Here is a 21,587-nt window from a genome sequence, read left to right as displayed (position 1 = left end):
ATTGTAATGTAATTCACACACTTTTTTCATATTGTTATAAATGGGGGGTTACAAAAATAGAGAAAATCACCAACTGACAGAGCAGATTAAAAAAATATTCATAACTCCCAACTTGTAAGGCTTTATTTAGACAAATGTGAATTTTCTGTTCTGTGGCACAGCTTTGGTGAAAAGAGTAATAATTCTGTCACATTTGCTTAAACAAATATTTATTAACAAGAACAGTGATACACAAACACAACTTAACACACAAAGCACAAAAATCTCTTTGTACACAGTATGTACAGACAAAGCATTTCAGAGGCCTATGTCTAAACCACCCAGAAAGTCCCAGGCTGCTATCAAGTACTTGACTCTTAAATAAACCTTACAGAGGCCAAAAAAGCTGCCTTCTAAACTAAACAGAATACAACCTACAGTTAAATCTCTCTTTCTCTAACCTGGACACCACAACGATAAATGGGAGCCTATCTCCATATTCTAAAATGCAGCTTAAACGGAGGTATTCTTGATTCAGGGACTTGAAGGTCCCTAAAGCTACAGCAAGCTCTTTTAGCAATATTCAAATACTTAGCTCCAATCAGATTTTTTTTGGATAATCACAAAGTAGGGACTCTCTCCTGGCACAAGCTTCAAGTCCTGTCTGTTTCTGTCTCCTTTAGGTTCAGAAGTAGGAATTGCCACTCTTCATTGTTAATTGCAACACAAAAGTATGTGTTACAAGTAGAAAATAACTTGACCAAGAAAATAATCAAAGCTAAGAAAGGTGTAGTCTCACAATTTTAATTGTTTTAACAATTAACATGTTTTAATTCTGCTTCCCTTTTATTATATTGTTATATATTATCAAAATTGTTTGCTTGAACTCTTTTGAAATATTGTAATAATAATTGCTTTCACTTATATAGCACTTTTCTGGAAACTCCACTCAATCGCTTTACAGGTAATGGGGACTCCCCTCCACCACATGTAAGTAAAAGGGAAGCTGTTTTGTTTCTGCTTCCCTTTTACTTACAGTCCTGTATTTAAGATGGTTCAGTATAAAAAGTATCATGCTGAAAAGAGAAGAAAAAAAACACAAAGTTTTGGCTGTGGAGCCTTCAACATTGCGTTTTTTTTCTTCTCTTTTCAACATAAAATTAACCTTTACTTGTTCCTTTGTAGCCTACAAATACTTATGAATTACGGATCCTGGGAGAGACTATCAGTAGGAAAAAAAAACTTATATCGAGGGAACAATTTACAATTCGTGTGCACGAAATAATTATATCAAGGGAATGATTTATAATTACTGTGCATGAAATAACTAAATCGTTCCCTCATTTTCTTTTATTAGTGCACATGAAATAACTTTTTCTAACTCTTTTCTTCTCAAGGACAGATGTGGCACTAGCAGTGAAAGAGAGGTACAGTCCTGACTAGTAGTTCAAGAGTACAGTAGCTACAATGCCCTAATAATTCATCCCCAAACTAAAATAAAACTTAATCAGTTCATCTTTATCTATTATCCTAATCTACAGCAGTGTCAGACAGTAAGGCTTTATTGTACTAATTTAAGACAAGGTAACATGTTAACTAGCATTTTATAAAGTTGTTCTTAGGAGCCGGGTATAATGCTGGCGTTTAAGAAACTTTCTATGTGCGTGCAACTACCATGACACAAAGAAAATTGAGAAAATAGTTAGGCAACACTATTATGTTCATGCGAATTGTTAATCGTTTCCTTGATATTGTCACGCCCTCTGCAGCCAGAGGGCGCTCCTTCTCTGTCCTGTCCCTAGTTTCCGGTCTGCTGTCCTTCCTGTCCCTCTCTTCCTTGGGCTATATATTTCCGGGTCTTGCACTCTGTCCGGGCTCAGCATTGATGTTTGGATGTCCTGAGACCCGCCTAGCACCAGGGCGCCCCATGTCCGCTCCCTGAGGGCATAGGTTTCTATACGGCATTCCTGAACTCTTTGCACTAATGAGCCCGGGCCTTTTTCCCGTCTCGCCGCTACGCATATGGGTCTTTTTCTGCTCTCCTGCTCCCCACGGTTAATCCCTTTGGACGTCCGTGACAGATATAACTTTTTTTCCTACTGATGGCCGCACCTGGATGGCGTACATACTGAACTGACACATCTACCTACTTAAAAAGTATCATGCTGTTTATCTGTCCACAGTATAAATTTGGTGTAAACTCACAACAAAACATGAATTAAGGCACCAATTCATCACTGCTAATGTTTAATAGGCAACACTAACATTGTAGTTAGTTAATTAAGGAACATTATTTTAAATACACAATTTTCAATTAAAATTACTTACTGTAATTATTTTTTCCTGTTCACATACTGTGTATTAATTCAAACTTTCTGAAGGCAAAATTACACATTTCTCTGGAAATTACTGTATCTCATTTTTTTTTCATTCAAACCAATGGTTATTTTAAATTGAGAAAAATTAATGCTTTATCGGGAAGGTGCTTTAAGAAAAGCATAGATTAAAAAGTTATGCTTCACACCAATACAGTATTACATAAAGTTTTGAAATTGTAATTCAAATGCAAATCACAATAGTCAATAGGCACTGTGGCTAAGGATCTGCGCCTGTGGCTGGAAGGTTGCCAGTTCAAATCCCACGGCCGGCAGAGGAATCCTACTCAATTGGGCCCCTGAGCAAGGCCCTTAACCCCAACTGCTCCAGGGGTGCTGTACAATGGTTGACCATGTGCTCTGACCCCAAGCTTCTCTCCCTGTGTCTGTGTCTCATGGAGAGCAAGCTGGGTATGCGAAAAGACAAATTCCTAATGCAAGAAATTTTAAATGGCTAATAAAGTGATCTTATCTCAATTGTGGGATCTTATAGTGTTCTCTTTCTGATGCCTCATAGACTGTAGATTGGTACAGAATTCTGTTATAATGATTTCTATAGAGACATATTAAAAATACTTATACAATACCTGAATACTACTCTGTTCTTGTTTCAAGCACAAAACACTTTATCAAAGGCATTTAAAAACCTCACCTGAGCTCCACCTGAATGTAATGAAGAATGGGGCTACCTGACAATACAGTACTTATTCATTGATCAACTTCTCTCTGTTCTACTTGGTACTGTATGTGAAAAAAAACACAAGTGACTATAAATAAAGCAGTAATAAGGCATGCATACACTCACACGACCTAAAATAATTCTTCTCCAAAATCAAAGGAAAATAACACACTTCTATTTCGAGCTCACATTCATATCACAACAAAGGTTAACTGATTTTTAATATCTTCATGTGGCCCTTAACCCCAACTGCTCCAGGGGTGCTGTTGAATGGCTGACCCTGAGCTCTGACCCCAAGCTTCTCCCCCTGTCTGTGTGTCTCATGGAGAGCAAGCTGGGTCTGCGAAAAAGACAAATTCCTAATGTAAGAAATTGTATATGGCTTATAAAGTGATCTTATCTTATAATGTCTTGAGTGAACAAAAGAGTGGCAGCACACATATTTCCATTTGTAACGGTTACAGTACAACAAACAAATACAAGGTAACTCAAATAATTTTTCTAGGAGTAACTTCTTCACTCCCGATAGGTTTCTAGAAATGTGTCACTTTTCGACTGAAAATCAGCGGTATTTTGCTTCTGATCTCCTTTGTTCTGAGGCCGTATATTATCGGATTGAGTGTTGGGGGAAATATTAAGACAAACACTGACAATATTTTCTTTACCTGAGGTGAAAACCTCTCAATACGATATGAAACTATTGCAAGAACACCAGTAACTTCCAAAATAATGAAGCTTACTAAATGAGTACCACAAGTCTGAATGGCTTTACTCTTTGCATCAGACTGTTTGTTATTCAAACATGTGAAAAGTATTTGGAGGTATGTATAAATAAAAGCACTTACAGACACTGCCTGCATAAAAAATGTTATAAAGAGTCCATAGATGTTACTTGAGCTTGTATCTGCACAGACCAGTCTCACAAGAGAAGGATTGTCACAATAAGTGTTGGAAATCAAAGATCGGCATCGTGGTAACCACAGAACCATTACAAAAAGCACAACTATCATAGTGGTATTAAGTATCCAAATCAAAATAATAATTTTTAATAAATAAGCATTTGTCATAATTGCACGGTATCTTAAAGGACAGCATATGGCTAAATATCTATCATATGCCATTGCTGTCAGTATCAGCAAAGAACCAGCCGCATACATATGGATAAAAAAGGCCTGGGAGATACAGGAAGGATAACTTATTGACCTGGAATCAAGTAAAATTTCTTTCATCAACTGGAGAAATAAGGCAGTGGCCCCCATTAGATCATTAATGGGGAGATTGAAAACTAGTAGATACATTGGTTTGTGTAAACGTTTCTCCATAGCAATTGTAAGAAGGATTACAAGATTACAGAAAAGAATAATACCATAACACAACATTCACAAAATGAATGCAAGGTAGACCCACCCAGGAGGTATAATATTCAAAGGTATCCTGAAAAGTAATAGCAAAAATTAAATTAATTATTTTGATTTAGTAGGTAAAAATATGTTTCTTACAAAATAGAAGCCAACCTTTGAAAAATGTATCAAATTTACAAGTATTTCCCTCCCCAAGTTTCAATATCATGTCAATCAGAAAATGTTTTGGTTATGATGTGCTTTTTCTACTTTTTAACATTCAAGAAAGAATGTGCGAAAACATTTCATTTCTAACCATCATGAAAAGCCAATCAGGTAATGTTTTTTTTTTTCATTTTCAATGTGGCAAGTAATCTAATTATCCCTTTATTAAACCTTAAACTTTACTTTAGAATTATTGTTATTCATGTAGAAAGTATCCTATTTCCTAACTGTAAAAACAAAACCAGTATAAAATATTGCTGAAATGCTGCTACCTTATCTTTATTCCTAGTAAATTCCCAGATTTAGAACCAAGGGACTGGATATTTCAACCAGTATGAGTATTTAAACACTTTTTGGAGGAAATATGATCACAATATCAAAAAGATCAAATACACAGGACTCCACTAAACTTAAATAAACACAGTGAAACTGAATTCTTCACAAATTACAAATTGCATATCTCAACATAGGTGTAGGGACAAGGTTAAAATGCTAAAATGTAAGTCAGCTGCCCATGATCTCAACTTAACTTAACTGTTTTTGTTTTTGGATTTCTGGTACAGTAAATCAGGACATACCAGACTTAAACATAACAATCATAAAATAATGTAAAAATATGAACAACAACTACAGTATTTCACTAGTTTTTCATATGCCTAGCTTGTTGTATTTTGTTTGTTTTGTTGTAAAAGTTTAATGAATAAATTTGTTAAAAATACATCGAGAGTATTTCTATCCTGGAAGATTTCTTGTGGCACTAAGGCTTCTTCTTCAATGTTCAAGGTTTACTGGAGCAACAGAAAGACTTGTGTGAATCAATACTGTGAATAATTTTTGCATTGATAAAAACAATAATAATAAGTAATAATAAAAATAGTAATTCTTATTAACAGTAATAAGTAATAGTAATAATAAGAAAGACTCTTAAAAATAATGTTGAAATTCTACCAAGGAAGAAAAAACTGAGGGGGTAGAATTTAAGTTTAATCTAGAAAGAGCTATATACTTTACTTACTGTACATTTGTAATTAAGTAATTTTGATTTCCGTTCTAGATCCAGGTTCATCTCTTAATGTGTGAATGACTCTCCACTGCTCGGCAGCTACAGTATATCTTATTTCACTCAAGGGCAGCCCTAAGGAATCACCCACAAAATAAAAATTAAAAAATAATGAGAATGACATAAGTGTATATGTAAACAGCACAGCATACTACTGGTCAGCAGTGAGCTCTCCTGGCTTTTTTTGTGGTTATTTTTCTGTTTGGTTACTCTGCTCAAAGTAGATTTTTTTTCTCTTGATTAATGTGTGAATGGCTCTTAATGGCTTTGTGGCTCTATTTTTTATTTCACTCAAGGGCAGCACAGAGGATTCCCCTACGCTCCTCGACCAGCCTGTTTCTCCTGCTTCTCTTTCCAGCGCCTCATCACCTCCATCCCTTGCCTTCCTACCAGCAGCGCTCATCTACGGCCAGTCCTCACAGGATTCAGCTGCTCGCCAAACATTAAATGCTGCCATTATCGTCCCTCCCTCATCACAAATCCCACCCTCTCCTTCCTCCGCGGCGAATTCTCCAAGCAGCCCCTGCCTCACACGTAAATGTCCCCACCGCAGTTTATATATATCTGCTCCTCCTTCTCCTGGATCGTCTCCCATGATTACAGACTGGACCGTGGCAAGCCTTCAGAATGCTCCAAAAACACACCGTCCAGGTCAAAAGAAATGCTTCCAAAAAGTTCTGTTTTCACTGCATCTATCTGCCATCTACAAAAAGCAAACTTCGATCCTACAGCATTCCCCAGCACCCTCTGGTTACATCACCTGCGACGCTGTTCTCCTGCCTATGCGAGAACCCGTACGCTGCAGTCGTGGCCTAGTTGTTAGGGCGATGAACTGGAAATCCATCGGGGTCTCCCTGTGCAGCTTTGAATCCTGCTGACTACGGCATCACCCTCACGTCGTCATGTGCCTGCACAGCAAAGGAGAACCATCGTTCGGCTTAAGAAAAAAAAGAGAAGAAAAAGGAAAAAGAAAATATGAAGAGAGAATAAAAAAAGAGACAAGAAATGAAAGGAGAAAAAGAAGCGGGGCTTCCCGTGCCTTCGCCTGTCATCTTCTGTTGTCTCATCCTGCTATATGTTCGTCTGCATCTCTCCTTCGACCAACTCACACCTTCACTGGGCAACTTCACCCTGTTCTATACCCAGCCTCCTTCTCAATAACCCTGTTCCCCAGGTCCCAGGCCCCAGGTCCACACCTCCCGCATCCCCTTCCTCTCTCTTTTTACTTCTGCACTCTCCTCTGTCTTTCCCTCCAGCATCCAACGTGGCCCAAGTTCCACTTGTTTGGCGCCTTCGGCCCCGGTTTCCTCTCTTTCGGCCCCAGCTGCTCCTGCTGCCATCACTATTGCCCCCAGTTCACCCAGCCAAACTACCTTCAGCACAGCCAGCAGGTAGCCTGCACCATTCCACACCCCCTGCATCCAAAACAACTTGGTATGCTCCTCCTCATCTTCCAGTCAGCAGTTGTCCCATGTCTTGCATCCCTATGCCCGGCGTTAACTTCAGCCCCGGGTCCATTCATCTTGTCTCCGCTGCTACTGCGGCCATCTCCTCGGCCCTCGGGTCTGTCAGGCATCCTACCTCTGGCCCAGTCAGCAGCCAACTTGCATCTTGTGTTCCTGTCTCGTTCATGTTTCTATCCCTGTCCAATTCAGCTCTGCTGCTACCAGCACCACGTCCTTAATGTCCGTACAGGTAATTCCTATGTCTTGTCTCCATGTCTCGGCTTCGTGTTCATTTTTCTTTTGTCCTCTTCTGCTACCGGTGCCACCTCCTCAATATTTGTGCAGGTAAGTCCTATGTCCCTATTTCATCCTTGTCCTTTTCCCCCATGTCCAATCCACTCCTGTCTTGTTCAGTCAGCAATCGTTCTATGTCTCATGTCCCTGTCTCTTTGCGTCTTTATCCTCAATGTCCAATTCAGCCTCAGTCTCATCCCTCCCGTCCTCCATCTCTATCGCTATCGCTATTACACATTTTACATTATCCTATTTCAATGTCTAGGTCAATGTGTGGAACTAAGCCCAATTGAAGTGTTATGGTAACCTGAACCAAGCTGTCCATACAAGGAAACCCTCTAATGTCAGTAATGTGAAGCAGTCAGTAAACTGAGCTTAAATCCATAAATATCTATGTGAGAAACTGATAAATAGTTTCACAGAAAAGATCTACAGTAGTTGACATCATTTCTGCTTAATGAGGTGCCATTATGTACTGGATCTAAGGGCTCTCTTACTCATATGTACTATTTGATAATTTTGTTAGTTTAATAATCCAAATAGATTGTATGTCTTTGTGTTTCATGCTTGATAAAGTTATACATATATTCTATACATATATACATTAAAATTTTATCTTTAATTAAGAATTCTTTGAAGATATTACATTTTAGGCCTAAAAAATACTGCATGGAAATACAGACCAGTCTATGGATTAAACAATTTTTTTCTTGGCACTGAATACTAATGATCAGCTGAAAATTCTCCTGAGAAATTTGAAAACTACACAAAGGGAGCTGCTGCAAAATCAGTAGTTTTTTTTTTTTTTGCTTTATTCACAGCAGCTCTAAATCTAGTGAATAAGACTAAAGCAAGAAGAATATAAACACATTCCTTAAAGGATAAATCTTTTTTTTTATTTATTTATTTATTGTGTTTGTGGCGTCTTTTCTCTGTGCTGAGTCTAATCAAAGGAGATCTTTCTGTGTGGTCTGTGTTACTCGTTGTCAGGAACTTCAGCTGTCAGTTTCCTCTTTGAGGCCACTCAATTAGCTTCAGAACTGGAGCCAGAGATGCTTTCTTATTGATTATCGTCCTTCAGCACTTGTCAATAGCCCCCTACACATGCAAAATACATGCTTATGTTGTTATTTCAGGGCCCAGTCCAGAAAGTTAATTCTATTGGGTTTCAATACCTTGTGATTGTTTATTGATGACTTTTTGTATTACCACAGTCTGATGTGACAGTGGTACTTACAATACAATTGTAAGAGCAGTTCTGTATACAGATGTGGCAACTCTCTTCTGAGTATGTGGGTTCACATTTTTGGTGGCCTATTTTAAAAATAAGCTAGGCTTAAACAATGCTTATTAACATTAACAATGCTAAACATTGAAACAGAACAATTACCTTTTGCTGTCTTCATCCTTAAATTAAATAAATATGTATAATATTGTAAATATTTTATAATACTTCATTTATAAGTATGTTATATTACAGTATACATAAATATAATAAATATTTAATTAAATAAATCCAGTGTGATTCCTGTAGAAAATGCAAGACCCAAAACAAAATCATTATTCCTGCAAGTATTCCACATTATTATTATTATTATTTCTTACACTTGTATAGTATTTTTGTGCACACCACTCAAAGCACTTTACAGGTAATAAGGACTCCCTCCGCGACCAATAACTCCCTCCTGAATGATGCAACATTGTTTTTGGAATAAGAAGACACTATAATTTTAGATCAATAAAGTTCAGACTCTAATATTCAAAAGAGTTTTAAATTCATGGTGCCAATTTTTTTTTAAAATATTAAATATCATTATGTTTTGTGTGAGTAAATATAGCAAAACAAAGCTTTTCTAGTATGTTCTAAACTAAGATTTATCTGACTTTTCTAAATGTACTGATATTACAATATTGTATTCTTGACGGAAGTTGCTGTTCCCATAAAAAATTGTATTTACTGTGCAACATATTTGTTATGCCCACTAGCAACCTTATTCTATCCTATAAACAACGTATCCCTAAACAGACCACAGCTATGGGTAATTCCGGCAAGCGCCAGCACACTGATCAATTATCCAATCACGACACCACACTAATAATCAAACCCTCCACTTCCCGGGATATTTAAACCTTCATTTCCCTCAGGTCTGTGCTTGGTATTAGCCCCTATCCTTGGAGCGCCTACTTCACTGTTGTCTATTGAGACATTCTCTTTCGGATTGAAACTCTGGTCTTGGAATATTCTACCTTCGTCCCTCGACTCCAACTTCAGCCCAGCGACTTGGATATTAAGCCTTTGATCCCCTCTGACTGAAACTCTGGTCTTCGATATTCTACCTTCGTCCCTCGACTCCGACTTCAGCCCAGCAACATAAGTAGACATCGATCTCCTCTCCCTTTCACCCTTTTTTCCGATCTTCTGAAACTCTCAGAATAACGCACAGGGTTCTTCCTCTACCTCGTGGACAGTGCATTTGTTACAATATTGTGCTTATGTTGTATCTTTAAAAAACAAATTAGCACTGATCTAAACTAATCTTTCTCCTTCACCTGATGACTCTGTGAATGTACAAGCCCCAGTCAACATACAGTAAATATGCATACTGAGTAACATTTTAAATCATTGAGGATGTCTTGTTAAACTGCTTTGCATATTGAAAAGGAACTCACGAATAATTAAAAAATCTTTAACCTTTAATCTTTAGCATTTAGTATCAGACTCTTTTTTTTAATTGTTTACAAAATAAAAGAAAAACAGTTCATAATATTTATTTTGAGTTTAAAAACTGGAAAGTGAGCAAAATGAATTAGAGCAAGCAAACAATAAGTGAAATCTTCTGACATGACATAAATCTGCTACATATGTTTAGTGTTTAATTTTAAGATGTATATTAAATAGGATAAAGATACAATATAAACCAGAATGTTTATAAACATTTTAAGAAGTGATTTTGAATGATAAAAGAAAGTCATTGTTTTAAATCACTTAAATCTTGATGGAGCTGTTCCCATAAAAAAGTGTATCTACTGTTTCAAAAAGTATGGTAAATAAATAAGCCTTTCACCCTGTAAATTCAAAGAAGTGCTACATCGTTCCTCTGGAGATCTGTACCATTTTCAGCAATGAAAAAAAGTACACTTTATCCATATTTCTGTTACAAAGATACAATATACAGGAATATCAAGTTATCATCTCGGCTGCCTACCTGCAAAACTGCAAAATTAACGAAACACAATTTTTTAGTGCCTTCTAAAATATATATTAAAATAATAAATAAAAATGAAATAAGCAAATGAAATACACTAATTTAAAATTTGAGTATAGGAGCTTAAGTATTGCTGTCTTGTACCAAGATATTATAAATATTATATATATATAAAATCACTGTATCGAATACATTTGCAACGCAAAATGGAAGACAATTAAAGAGATTTTGCAAGTAAGAGAAAGCTTGATTATTATACAACATAAGTTACCACTTTACCATTACAAAACATTATGTAATGTTTGAGTGTTGATAGTGGTCTCTCCTCAATAAAATGGACACAACAAATTTTTGAAGAATGCATTGGAACTCATATGTGATTAAAACGTTTTATGGATTTTTTGTATTTATCCGTCCAACACAATGATCTAGAAGGTTACAACTTTTTGTCTAAAAATCAATGGTATTCTTGTCCTGATCTCTTTTATTTTCAGGCCATATATAATTGGGTTCAGTGTTGGGGGAAATGTTAAAACTAAGACCCCAACAACCTTTGATATATATGAGGGTGTCTTCTCAAAACGATAGGAAAGTATTTTGTAAAAAGATGTAATTTCTAAAATGACAAATGAAACTAAATGTGTGGTGCAAGTTTGAACAGCTTTGCTCCTCGCATCCGAGTGCTTGTTCCTCAGACACGTGTAAAGTATCTGCATGTATGTGTAGAGAACTGAGCCTAAAGCCAGAGTTTGCACCACAGCTGTCAAAAACAGCCCATAGATGTTATTTATGCTGGTGTCAGAGCAGACAAGTGCAACAAGAGAAGGATTATCACAGTAAATATTAGATATTAGTGATCGACATCGAGGCAACCGCACAACCAAGGACAAAAGAACGGTTATCAGAATAAAATCCACAGACCAAAGCAGTATGATCATTTTCATTAAGTAAGAATTAGTCATGATAGAATTGTACATTAAAGGTAAGCATATTGCAACATACCTATCATATGCCATTGCTGTCAGTATCAACACAGAGCCTACAGCCCAAAGGTGAACAAAGAAAGCCTGGGTGACACAGGCCGGATAACTTATTGACCTGGAATCAAGCAAAATTTCTTTCATTAATTGAGGAAGGAAGGCAGTGGCCCCAATTAGATCATTGACAGGCATATTGACAAACAGAATGTACATGGGTTGATACAGCTTTTTATCCCTTGCAATTGTGAGAAGGATGACTGAATTACTCAAAACAATGATGCAGTAACTTAGCATTCCCAGACAAAATGCTGGATAGACAACATTGGGAGGTATATTTAATTTTTCCAGGGACAACATAGATGAGCTGTTGAAGGAGATGTTATCCATGTGAATATAGTTGCAGGAATATTTTTTGTAGAAGCTGGGAAGGAAGACAAGAAGTCTGAATTTAATTTTGAAGCATACATTTATTTTTCATAAATACTGTATTTGTAAGCATTTAGATAATTTTCTATTGATTTTAAGTCATATTCTGAGTATGAAAATACAAAAATAAGGAAAACAAGGATAGAAGTATCTTAAGTAATACAATTTTCTTGTCAGGGCTACTTAATGTCTAAGGATATGATCAGCCTATTTTCCACAACATCTTTGTTTTTGTAATATGTGAATACATTCTAAAATATTCTCATATACCTTTAATGCGAAGAGCAGTTGTAAATCTTGACTTCTCTGGCCTCTAATACAGTGTTGTTTGCTCAACAACATTGATTTTTTTGTTGTCATAAACTTGGTAGGATCCTGTATTTTTAAAGAAGATCCTGTATGTAAGTTAAAGAAGCAGACAGCTAAAAAGAAAACTTACTGTATAGCAAGTCTGTAGGCACATACCTGTATTGAAGGTATTTTTTCCCAGCTTTACTGCAGGCCTTGGAACAACAAGAGCTACTGGAATTCAAAATCAGGAACTGTTAATTCCAACACATGCATGTTCTCTGATGACATGTTTAAAAGCATTACCTTAGAAAACAGCCCGATTTCAACTGCTTTTGTTAGGCAAGGTTGTTTGTAACTGTGTGACTACGGAGCAAGAATACACTTATTGCTGCAGGTAACTAGTTATTTTGATAAACAGTATAAACATAAACAGTATGATATTCCTTGTGGATGTCTATGAAAAAATTGAGCACGTTTTTTTTACTTAATCTTTAAAAATAGCTTTTTTTGTTCTTTTGTATTTTAGTAATCAAAATTTAATCTAACAGTACTTGAATTACCCATAAACAAAGTGTTAACGTATTTGGATTGTTTGCATATTACTTACTTCACCGTTTATGGTTTCATTAAATGAATTGCCAGATGAAGCTTCATTTGAAGATTAAGAGGCTAAAGATCTGTTGAGTCTCAGCAGATGTATTTAATTTCCCATAAAGACCATACGTCACATCTTTAGGGAATTAAAAAAAGGTGTACAGTATGAGAATGATACAGTATATAGATGTTTATAATTAACTACCAAAGGATGCTAAGCAATGATTACAAATAATTCTCAGACAATTATTTCTTTATATGCGGTTAAACAGAATGTATTTATCTTGAGAAGATCAGTGAAGTGTCTGCTGTTTAGCATTTGGTGATTTATGCTAAAATATTTATTTCAAATTCTGTATTTACTGTATAGGAAGAAATGATTACAGGAATACACTTCGTTTTCCTGTTTTATTTCATGCTTATATTTTTGCTACATTTTAGCTTTTTCTACATAGGAAACTTGTATGAAATCCTCTTTGTGCCTTCAGACTTTAATTTTAACTCAAAATGTACAAAGTGTATTTCAAATATCTATTAAAAGGTTTATTAATTTAGATATTATATTAAAATGTTGGTAATGTAAGATGTAGACTAAAAGGTTAGTTTACTGAACCCAACAAACTTTCAGAAAGCAAGGCATTGTTCTCTTGTACAGTAGGCCTGGATCAAATATTTTTAATCCACTCTTCATATTGTATCACGTGATGATTGTCAAGCCTTGAATCCAAAGCTAAGCTTGACACAGAAACAGATGTACTGAACCAATACTATCACCAGTATCACCAATGGAGATAAAATTCTGCAGCACACAGTCTTTTATTTCTGTTTTTCATCATCCTGCTTGTCAATATATTACAGATTTCCTAATGCCCTGTTTTATCGGTCATTTTAAAACAATGAGAATATTAACAAATGTGATGAGCCCATTCTGCCAATATACCTCATTTAGTTTTAATATCTAATCCATCTGACCATTCCATCCAGCCATTTTTGACATCAAAAGAGTACCAGCTTCAGATTATGCACTTTGGTAGCCTTTTTCTCACTTCCATAACCTATTGTGTCAAAAAGTGGAAAGTGCACTCTGAAAGTATAATGAGTATATTTTATGTATAATAGTATAGATAGTCTTAAGTGTATATCCTTAAGTGAGAACATGAAACTCCATAACTACAAAATCCCTCAATATTTTGCTAAATACACAAACACCTTGCTTAAATATTTAGGTATTTTGTGAGATCCCTGGTTTCTTTTTCTCATTATACCATACAGACAGCATTTGCATTTAGCACTAGAACTACCACAGTGGTTATATTTGTCATTTGTGCTTGTTTCAAATTTCATTTACCCCCATATACAGTAGCATTGGTTGAAAGGTGCTCACTCCAGGTCAGATACAATTATGTACTGTTCTTTCTCCTGGTAAGGGTCCTGGCAAACTTAAACCCACCCCACAATCATACAGGGTACACTAGGACACCACCCTGTACAGTAAATCAGTACTCCACAGGTCACATACATACAGTACACATTCAAGCACACGGGGACACATTAAAGACACTAATTAACCGGTCCAAAATGTTTTTGGAAGCTGAGAGGAAAACAAATCACCCAGAAAAAAACCTGTATGAAAGTGAATTCACCTTTGTAAACAATTATTTGCATTTGTAATTTTTTCATCTCTAAATTGAGAATCACTAATGGTTTCTTTTCATCTCACCTCACAACAGCTACTGTTGCTCTGCAAGAGGAGTGTGAGTAATAGCAGATATTCTCCTCTTGAGATACCCAGACATCAACTCATTAAGCTTTAAGACACACTATGAACTAACTCCACAGTGTATTGCAGGTGTTAGAGTGCATTGTGATTCTAGTGCAAGTACAATATATTTTCAAATAAATCTTAAAATGTTAGGATTGAAGTGATGTTAATCTTTTACAAGTGGCTTTTCATGGGATGAGCCCCTATAAACATGCTGTGTAACATTTTAAAAATGTAGGATTGCCTGGGCTTGTTAGACTTCTTTGCATAGTGAAAAACACCTTAAGAATAAAGGAAGCGAAAAATATTTTTATTCAGCCTGACATTTAAATACCTTGCAAAATTAAAGACTGCAGTGCATAAAAACATCATTTTATTGTAAGTTAATAAATTGCAATAAAACAATGACACAATAATTAAAAAAGAACAAAAAAGTGAAATCTTCCATATCATTTTATTACCCACAAATATGTTTTATCATTAATTTTTAAGAATATTAAATTGGACAAAGATACAATCCAGCATGGTTGTAAACATGTTTAATAGATTTTTCTTTTGTCAATATTTTTAAACACTGTTAACTCTTCCTGGAAGGTGCAGTTCCCATAAATAAGTTTTGATGATCTATTTCAAATAGAGGAGCAATTACTGTAAACAATCCTCCTTTATTTAAAAAACAGTTAAGTGTTGTCTTGTTCTTCAATGGATTTCTAATATTTTTGTTTGTTTTTTACTGTACTTTAAAATATGTAAACTGTATCTATTCACAGGTAATCAGCTGGGCCGCCTACCTTTAAATCTGAAAATAATAATAGAAGAAAAAACAGCTTTTCCATTTTCTAAAAATGTATTCTCATATTAAACTTCAAAGACTTCAATTGTAATCCCTTTATGTAATGACTTATCACCAATGGGCTATAAAAAATTAAAATTTAAGACCAATATTAGCAACGTAGTGCTATCTTGTACAAAGACACCAATGGCAAATATATGTATACATATAATGTACATACTTTATATGCAGTTCAGGTGGGTAGCTGCGTCAGCATGCAAAGGCTGCAAAGGAAGAAGCAATAGGTTTATTCCATGCTGAAAAGAAAACACAATGTTTCTGCCGTGGAGCCTTCTTCCGGTCACCTAAAGAAGGCTCCATGGCCGAAAAGTTGTTTTTTTCTTCTCTTTTCAGCATGGAATAAACCAATTACTTTTCCTACAGTATGTACAGTATATGTATGGCAGACATGGTCTAAAATACATTGGCAAGCACAAAAGAGAAGGATGCTAATTAAACATGTTTTGTATTTCAGAAAACGTTTGACTGTGCTGTCACCATATACTGTAGGTATAATTAGCTAAATCTTACCATGCAGTTCTTTTCTTCTGTAAGAACAGTCTGTAAATGAATGCCACCATGCAGAATGTGAACAGTGTTTCAAAATGCATTAAAACGTATAAAAGATGAAAGATAAAAGCGGCATGTTTATCGGTCTCCAAAGTTTTTAAGATTATTTCTCAGTCCAGCAAATAGTTTTTAGATGTGTGCCACCTTTCGTCTGAAAATCAATGGTATTCTTGTCCTGATTTCTTTTATTTTCAGGCCATATATAATTGGGTTCAGTGTTGGGGGAAATGTTAAAACTAAGACCCCAACAACCTTTGATATATATGAGGGTGTCTTCTCAAAACGATAGGAAAGTATTTTGTAAAAAGATGTAATTTCTAAAATGACAAATGAAACTAAATGTGTGGTGCAAGTTTGAACAGCTTTGCTCCTCGCATCCGAGTGCTTGTTCCTCAGACATGTGTAAAGTATCTGCATGTATGTGTAGAGAACTGAGCCTAAAGCCAGAGCTTGCACCACAGCTGTCAAAAACAGCCCATAGATGTTATTTATGCTGGTGTCAGAGCAGACAAGTGCAACAAGAGAAGGATTATCACAGTAAATATTAGATATTAGTGATCGACATCGAGGCAACCGCACAACCAAGGACAAAAGAACGGTTATCAGAATAAAATCCACAGACCAAAGCAGTATGATCATTTTCATTAAGTAAGAATTAGTCATGATAGAATTGTACATTAAAGGTAAGCATATTGCAACATACCTATCATATGCCATTGCTGTCAGTATCAACACAGAGCCTACAGCATAAAGGTGAACAAAGAAAGCCTGGGTGACACAGGCCGGGTAACTTATTGACCTGGAATCAAGCAAAATTTCTTTCATTAATTGAGGAAGGAAGGCAGTGGCCCCAATTAGATCATTGACAGGCATATTGAAAAACAGGATGTACATGGGTTGATACAGATTTTTATCCCGTGCAATTGTGAGAAGGATGATTGAATTACACAAAACAATGATGCAATAATTTAGCAATCCCAGAAAAAATGCTGGATAGACAACATTGGGAGGAATATTTAATTTTTCCAGGGACAACATAGATGAGCTGTTGAAGGAGATGTTATCCATGTGAATATAGTTGCAGGAATATTTTTTGTAGAAGCTGGGAAGGAAGGCAAGAAGTCTGAATTTAATTTTGAAGCGTACATTTATTTTTCATAAATATTATATATGTAAGCACTCAGATAATTTTCTATTGATTTTATGTCATATTTTGAGTAAGAAAATACAAAAAATAAGGAAAACAAGGATAAAAGTATCATAAGTAATAAAATAATCTTGTCAGGGCTACTTATGTCTAAGGATATGATCAGCCTATTTTCCACAACATCTTTGTTTTTGTAATATGTGAATACATTCTAAAATATTCTCATATACCTTGAATGCGTAAGAGCAGTTGTAAATCTTGACTTCTCTGGCCTCTCATACAGTGTTGTTTGCTCAACAACATTGAATTTTTTGTTGTCATAGACTTGGCAGCATCCTGTATTTTTGCTTCAAGTTAAAGAAGCAGACAGCTAAAAAGAAACGGTATAGCAAGTCTATAGGAATGCAAGCACATACCTGTATTGAAGGTATTTTTTCCCAGCTTTACTGCAGGCCTTGATAACAACAAGAGCTACTGGAATTCAAAATCAGGAACTGTTAATTCCAACACATGCATGTTCTCTGATGACATGTTTAAAAGCATTAAATTAGAAAACAGCCTGTTTTCAACTGCTTTTGTTAAGCAAGTTTGTTTGTAACTGTGTGACTACAGAGCAAAAATACATTTATTGCTGCAGGTAACTATTTTAGTAAACAGTATAAACATAAACAGTATGATATTCCTTGTGGATGTCTATGAAAAAATGGAGCATGCTTTTTAACCTTATCTGTAAAAATTGCTTTTTTTGTTCTTTTGTATTTTAGTAATCAAAATTTAATCTAACAGTACTTGAATTACCCATAAACAAAGTGTTAACGGATTTGGATTGTTTGCATATTACTTACTTCACCGTTTATGGTTTCATTAAATTCATTGCCAGATGAAGCTTCGTTTGAAGATTAAGCGGCTTAAGATCTGTTGAGTCTCAGCAGATGTATTTAATTTCTCATAAAGACCATACGTCACATCTTTAGGGAATTAAAAAGAGGTGTATGAGAATTATATATAGTTATAATTAACTACCAAAGGAGGCTAAACAATAATTACAAATACTCCTCAGAAAATTATTTATTTCTATGGTGTTGCGTCCCAGTGTGTGTCCGTGTTTTTTTTTTTTCTGCTTCCTGTATTCAGGTACCCCCCACCCCATTGGTCCATCACTACACCATCACTGCAGTTGTGACATCATCATCATCATCAAATCCCAGCCAATCAGGAACCAGTCCTCAAAGTTCAGAAACCTGAAGGAGTTTTGACTCCGTTTGCTCCGGTTCAACTTAGAATGCTCATTGCTTGTGCTTTTGCTTTTTGTTTTTGCCTCATTAATTTTTGTTTGTTTATGCTTGTATTACCTTTCCCACACTTGTTACTTTCCTTTTTTACCTTGCTTGTGCTCATTTGTTACCTTATTCCTTGCTTGTGTATTTTCTTCTGTATTACCCATTTTCCCATATTCGTGCAATTGGTTCAGTCGTGTCGTGTTATTGCACAAACGTTTGCTGTCGCGCTTCCTAAATCCATCACAGAAACCCAACTGCATCCAAACCCATCCTAAATGTTACACCCCTGATGTAGGTGATGACCTACTCTGCCTCAGGTCCCTCTTGAGCCAGCACTGCCCTAGTGCCCACGTCACTCGTGTCTGTATCTAGCACTAGGGGCTGGTCAGTAAGGGATAGACCAGGACTGGGGACTAGGTGAGAGCTTGCCTGAGGGCTCTCAAGGCCTCCTTGCACACTTCCAATGACCTGAAGGGGATCCTCTTACTCATAAGCTGGTGCAGCAGGGCAGCCAAGTCTGCAAACCTCTAAACAAGCTTGAAATAATAGAACACCAGGTCTAGAACCCCCTTAAAGCCCCTTCACTGTGCTGGGGTGCAGCCAGGTCATCACCGCTCTCGTCTTCTCTTGGTTAGTGGAGACCCCCCAGTGACTCACTGTATGTTCCAGAAATAGAGTCTCAGTCTGCGGGAGGCTAAACTTCTTTGGATTCAGCTTCAGCCTCCCGGGTACACCTGAACACCAGCCACAGGCTTGCTAGGGCTTTGTCGAGACCAACGAATATGACCCAGAACTGGCAGCCCCCTCCCCTGGGAGAACCCAGTCTTTGGCTGGTCCTCCAGAGTCAGCTCCACTGGGTAACAGCAAGTGCACTGCGGAGGTCCAAAGAACTGAACCAGGGGGATCCCCCAATGTGGTCTGACCTCATCAATTCTAGGAATTGGGTAGGTCTGTCTAGAATCCTTCCTAGTCGCCTGATTAAAGTCCCAGTAGTCCACAAAGAACCCGGAGCAATGCACTGAAGAATCACGGGCTGTTCGCGGGTTTCTCCATGCCCTGTTGTTGATTACAGTATATCTTCTGCAGCCTGCCACTTGGCAATCAGTAAATGTTGGAGGGGTAGGCAGATGGGTACAGCAGTCCCTGTGTCAATATGGTGTTGCACCAGGCTGGTATGACATCAGTCCTCACTCCTAGTTGCAAACCACACAGAAACTCTTTAACTTGCCACTGCTATCCTCAACTGGGGCCTGACCGCCAGCATCACCAAAGATTTTCCATGGCCTTCTCAGTGACCGTGAAATCCCCCCTGACTGAGACGTATTCCCTCCTATCTGTTGGCATCAGCATGTGGATGCTCCTTCTGTCTTGGGGGGCACTGGACTGCCCACCCCCAGAAGGGTTACAGTGCCCTCTCCCAGACACAAAGGCAGTCTTTTGTCAATTTCTCCCCCACAGCACTGTTAGCACACACACTTTCTTTCCTATTAGCAAATGCAGCACCCCTTCGGTCTCGCTCAATTGCTCTGTGCTCTCTGCCCAATGGTGTTTTATGCTTCATTTACACTCAGGAGATCCAGATCACTCTCACTACCCCACCCTGTCTACTCCGACAGCTGAGCTCAGCTGAACACCTTAGAGGACATTGAGCCTTCATACTTGTGCAGCTGCACCTCTCGGTGAAGGTGCTTCAGACTCATGGAAACGACAGCGAGCCCTCTCCCTCTGGCTTCAAAAAGCTTGCAATCTGCCTTTAGGCTCCATACAGAAAGGAACATTCCCAAACCAAACCATTAACTTAAAAACAAAGAAAAGGTGCACAGGACAGTCTTTTTAGCTGCTGATCAGTTCTGGCATGAACCCATGTGGTTTACTACATTTCCTTCAGCGTCACTTGGTTGCCTTAGACAATGTTCAGGTCTCCCGGACCCCCTCCTGAAGATAGTACAGCCTGACCCCCAAGGTGTCTCCCTCCCAAATGTCAGGCAAGGAAACAGCAGTTGCTACAGTATATATTTTTTCCACACCTTAGATTCTAATAATATATTTATTTTTTATATGAAGCTCTCTTTTTCCCTTCAATCATTCATTTTATTCCAAAATATACATATTTCACACACATTTTTTAAATAGTTTAAAATGTTTGTAATATTAAACGTGGACTGGAAATTTTTTTTTTTTTACTGAACCCAACAAACTTTCACAAAGCAAGCCATGGTTTACATTTAGGCCAAGATCAAACATTTTTAATTCAATCATGATGCTGTATTATGTGATGCTTGTAAAGCTCTGAATCCAAAGTTAGGACTGACAATGCCACAAGCATGAACTGAACCAATACCAACTCCTTTAACACCAATGGAGACGAAGTGCTGTAGCATATAATGTTTTATGTGTGTTTCTCACCTTCCCTGCTTGATCAGGAATTAAAGATTTCATAAGGCCTCTTTTTATCAGTCTTTCCAAAACCATGATTTTTGAAAGATGACAGAGCATCACATTCAGCGAATATCCTTTGGTAGCCTTTTCCAGACTCCCATAACCATTTGTGGAAAAAAGTAGAAGTACACTCTGAAAGTGTAGAGACTTCATATCTTAAAGTGAGAATATGAAACTCAAGAACTTCACCAAATCCCTCAATATTTTGATAAATACACTAAATTCCTGCTTAAATATTTAGGGATTTTGTGAGATCCTTGGTTCATTTTCTCATTATACCATACAGACAGCGTTTGCATTTAATAATAATTTTGCCCCATATAACTGAGTGGTTGAAAGGTGCTTACTCCAGGTCAGATACAGTACTGTTCTTTCTCCTAGTGTGGGTCCTGGCAAACTGGAACCCACCACACAAACATACAGGGTACACTGGAACAACACCCTGTACAGTAAATTAGTGCTTCACAGGTTACACACACACATTCAAGCACACGGGGACAAATTAAAGATACTAATTAACCTGTCCAATATGCCTTTGGAAGTTGGGAGGAAACCACAGCACCTAGAGAAAACGTGTATAAAGAAGATTAGAACATTTTAAACAATTATTTGCATTTGTAATTCTTTACTCTCTGAATTGAGAATCACTAATGGTTTCATTGC

The 21,587-nt window shown here is 36.9% G+C and overlaps 3 protein-coding genes across 3 annotated transcripts; all 3 read right to left on the bottom strand.

Annotated features, from left to right (window-relative positions):
• Positions 1-3,561: 3,561 nt before the first annotated feature.
• Positions 3,562-4,412, bottom strand: LOC102695645 (olfactory receptor 52K2-like). The gene has a single exon (XM_006628158.2). It carries the CDS (start codon positions 4,410-4,412, stop codon positions 3,567-3,569), a length of 846 nt encoding a protein of 281 aa, XP_006628221.2. The 3' UTR covers positions 3,562-3,566.
• A 6,516-nt stretch (positions 4,413-10,928) lies between these two features.
• LOC102695450 (olfactory receptor 52B2-like) lies at positions 10,929-11,970 on the bottom strand. Its single transcript, XM_006628157.2, has one exon. The coding sequence runs from the start codon at positions 11,968-11,970 to the stop codon at positions 11,032-11,034; it is 939 nt and encodes a 312-aa protein (XP_006628220.2). The 3' UTR covers positions 10,929-11,031.
• A 4,217-nt stretch (positions 11,971-16,187) lies between these two features.
• Positions 16,188-17,126, bottom strand: LOC102695254 (olfactory receptor 52B2-like). Its single transcript, XM_006628156.2, has one exon. It carries the CDS (start codon positions 17,124-17,126, stop codon positions 16,188-16,190), a length of 939 nt encoding a protein of 312 aa, XP_006628219.1.
• Between the last annotated feature and the right edge of the window lie 4,461 nt (positions 17,127-21,587).

This window comes from Lepisosteus oculatus, chromosome 5 (genome assembly GCF_040954835.1).
Source record: "Lepisosteus oculatus isolate fLepOcu1 chromosome 5, fLepOcu1.hap2, whole genome shotgun sequence".
Taxonomy (NCBI): Eukaryota; Metazoa; Chordata; class Actinopteri; order Semionotiformes; family Lepisosteidae; genus Lepisosteus; species Lepisosteus oculatus.
This window is presented reverse-complemented; position numbering and strand designations above follow the sequence as displayed.

Coding starts and splice junctions, on each gene's coding strand:
- LOC102695645 (XM_006628158.2), bottom strand. CDS start 4,412: ATGTTGTGTTATGGTATTATTCTTTTCTGTAATCTTGTAATCCTTCTT.
- LOC102695450 (XM_006628157.2), bottom strand. CDS start 11,970: ATGGATAACATCTCCTTCAACAGCTCATCTATGTTGTCCCTGGAAAAA.
- LOC102695254 (XM_006628156.2), bottom strand. CDS start 17,126: ATGGATAACATCTCCTTCAACAGCTCATCTATGTTGTCCCTGGAAAAA.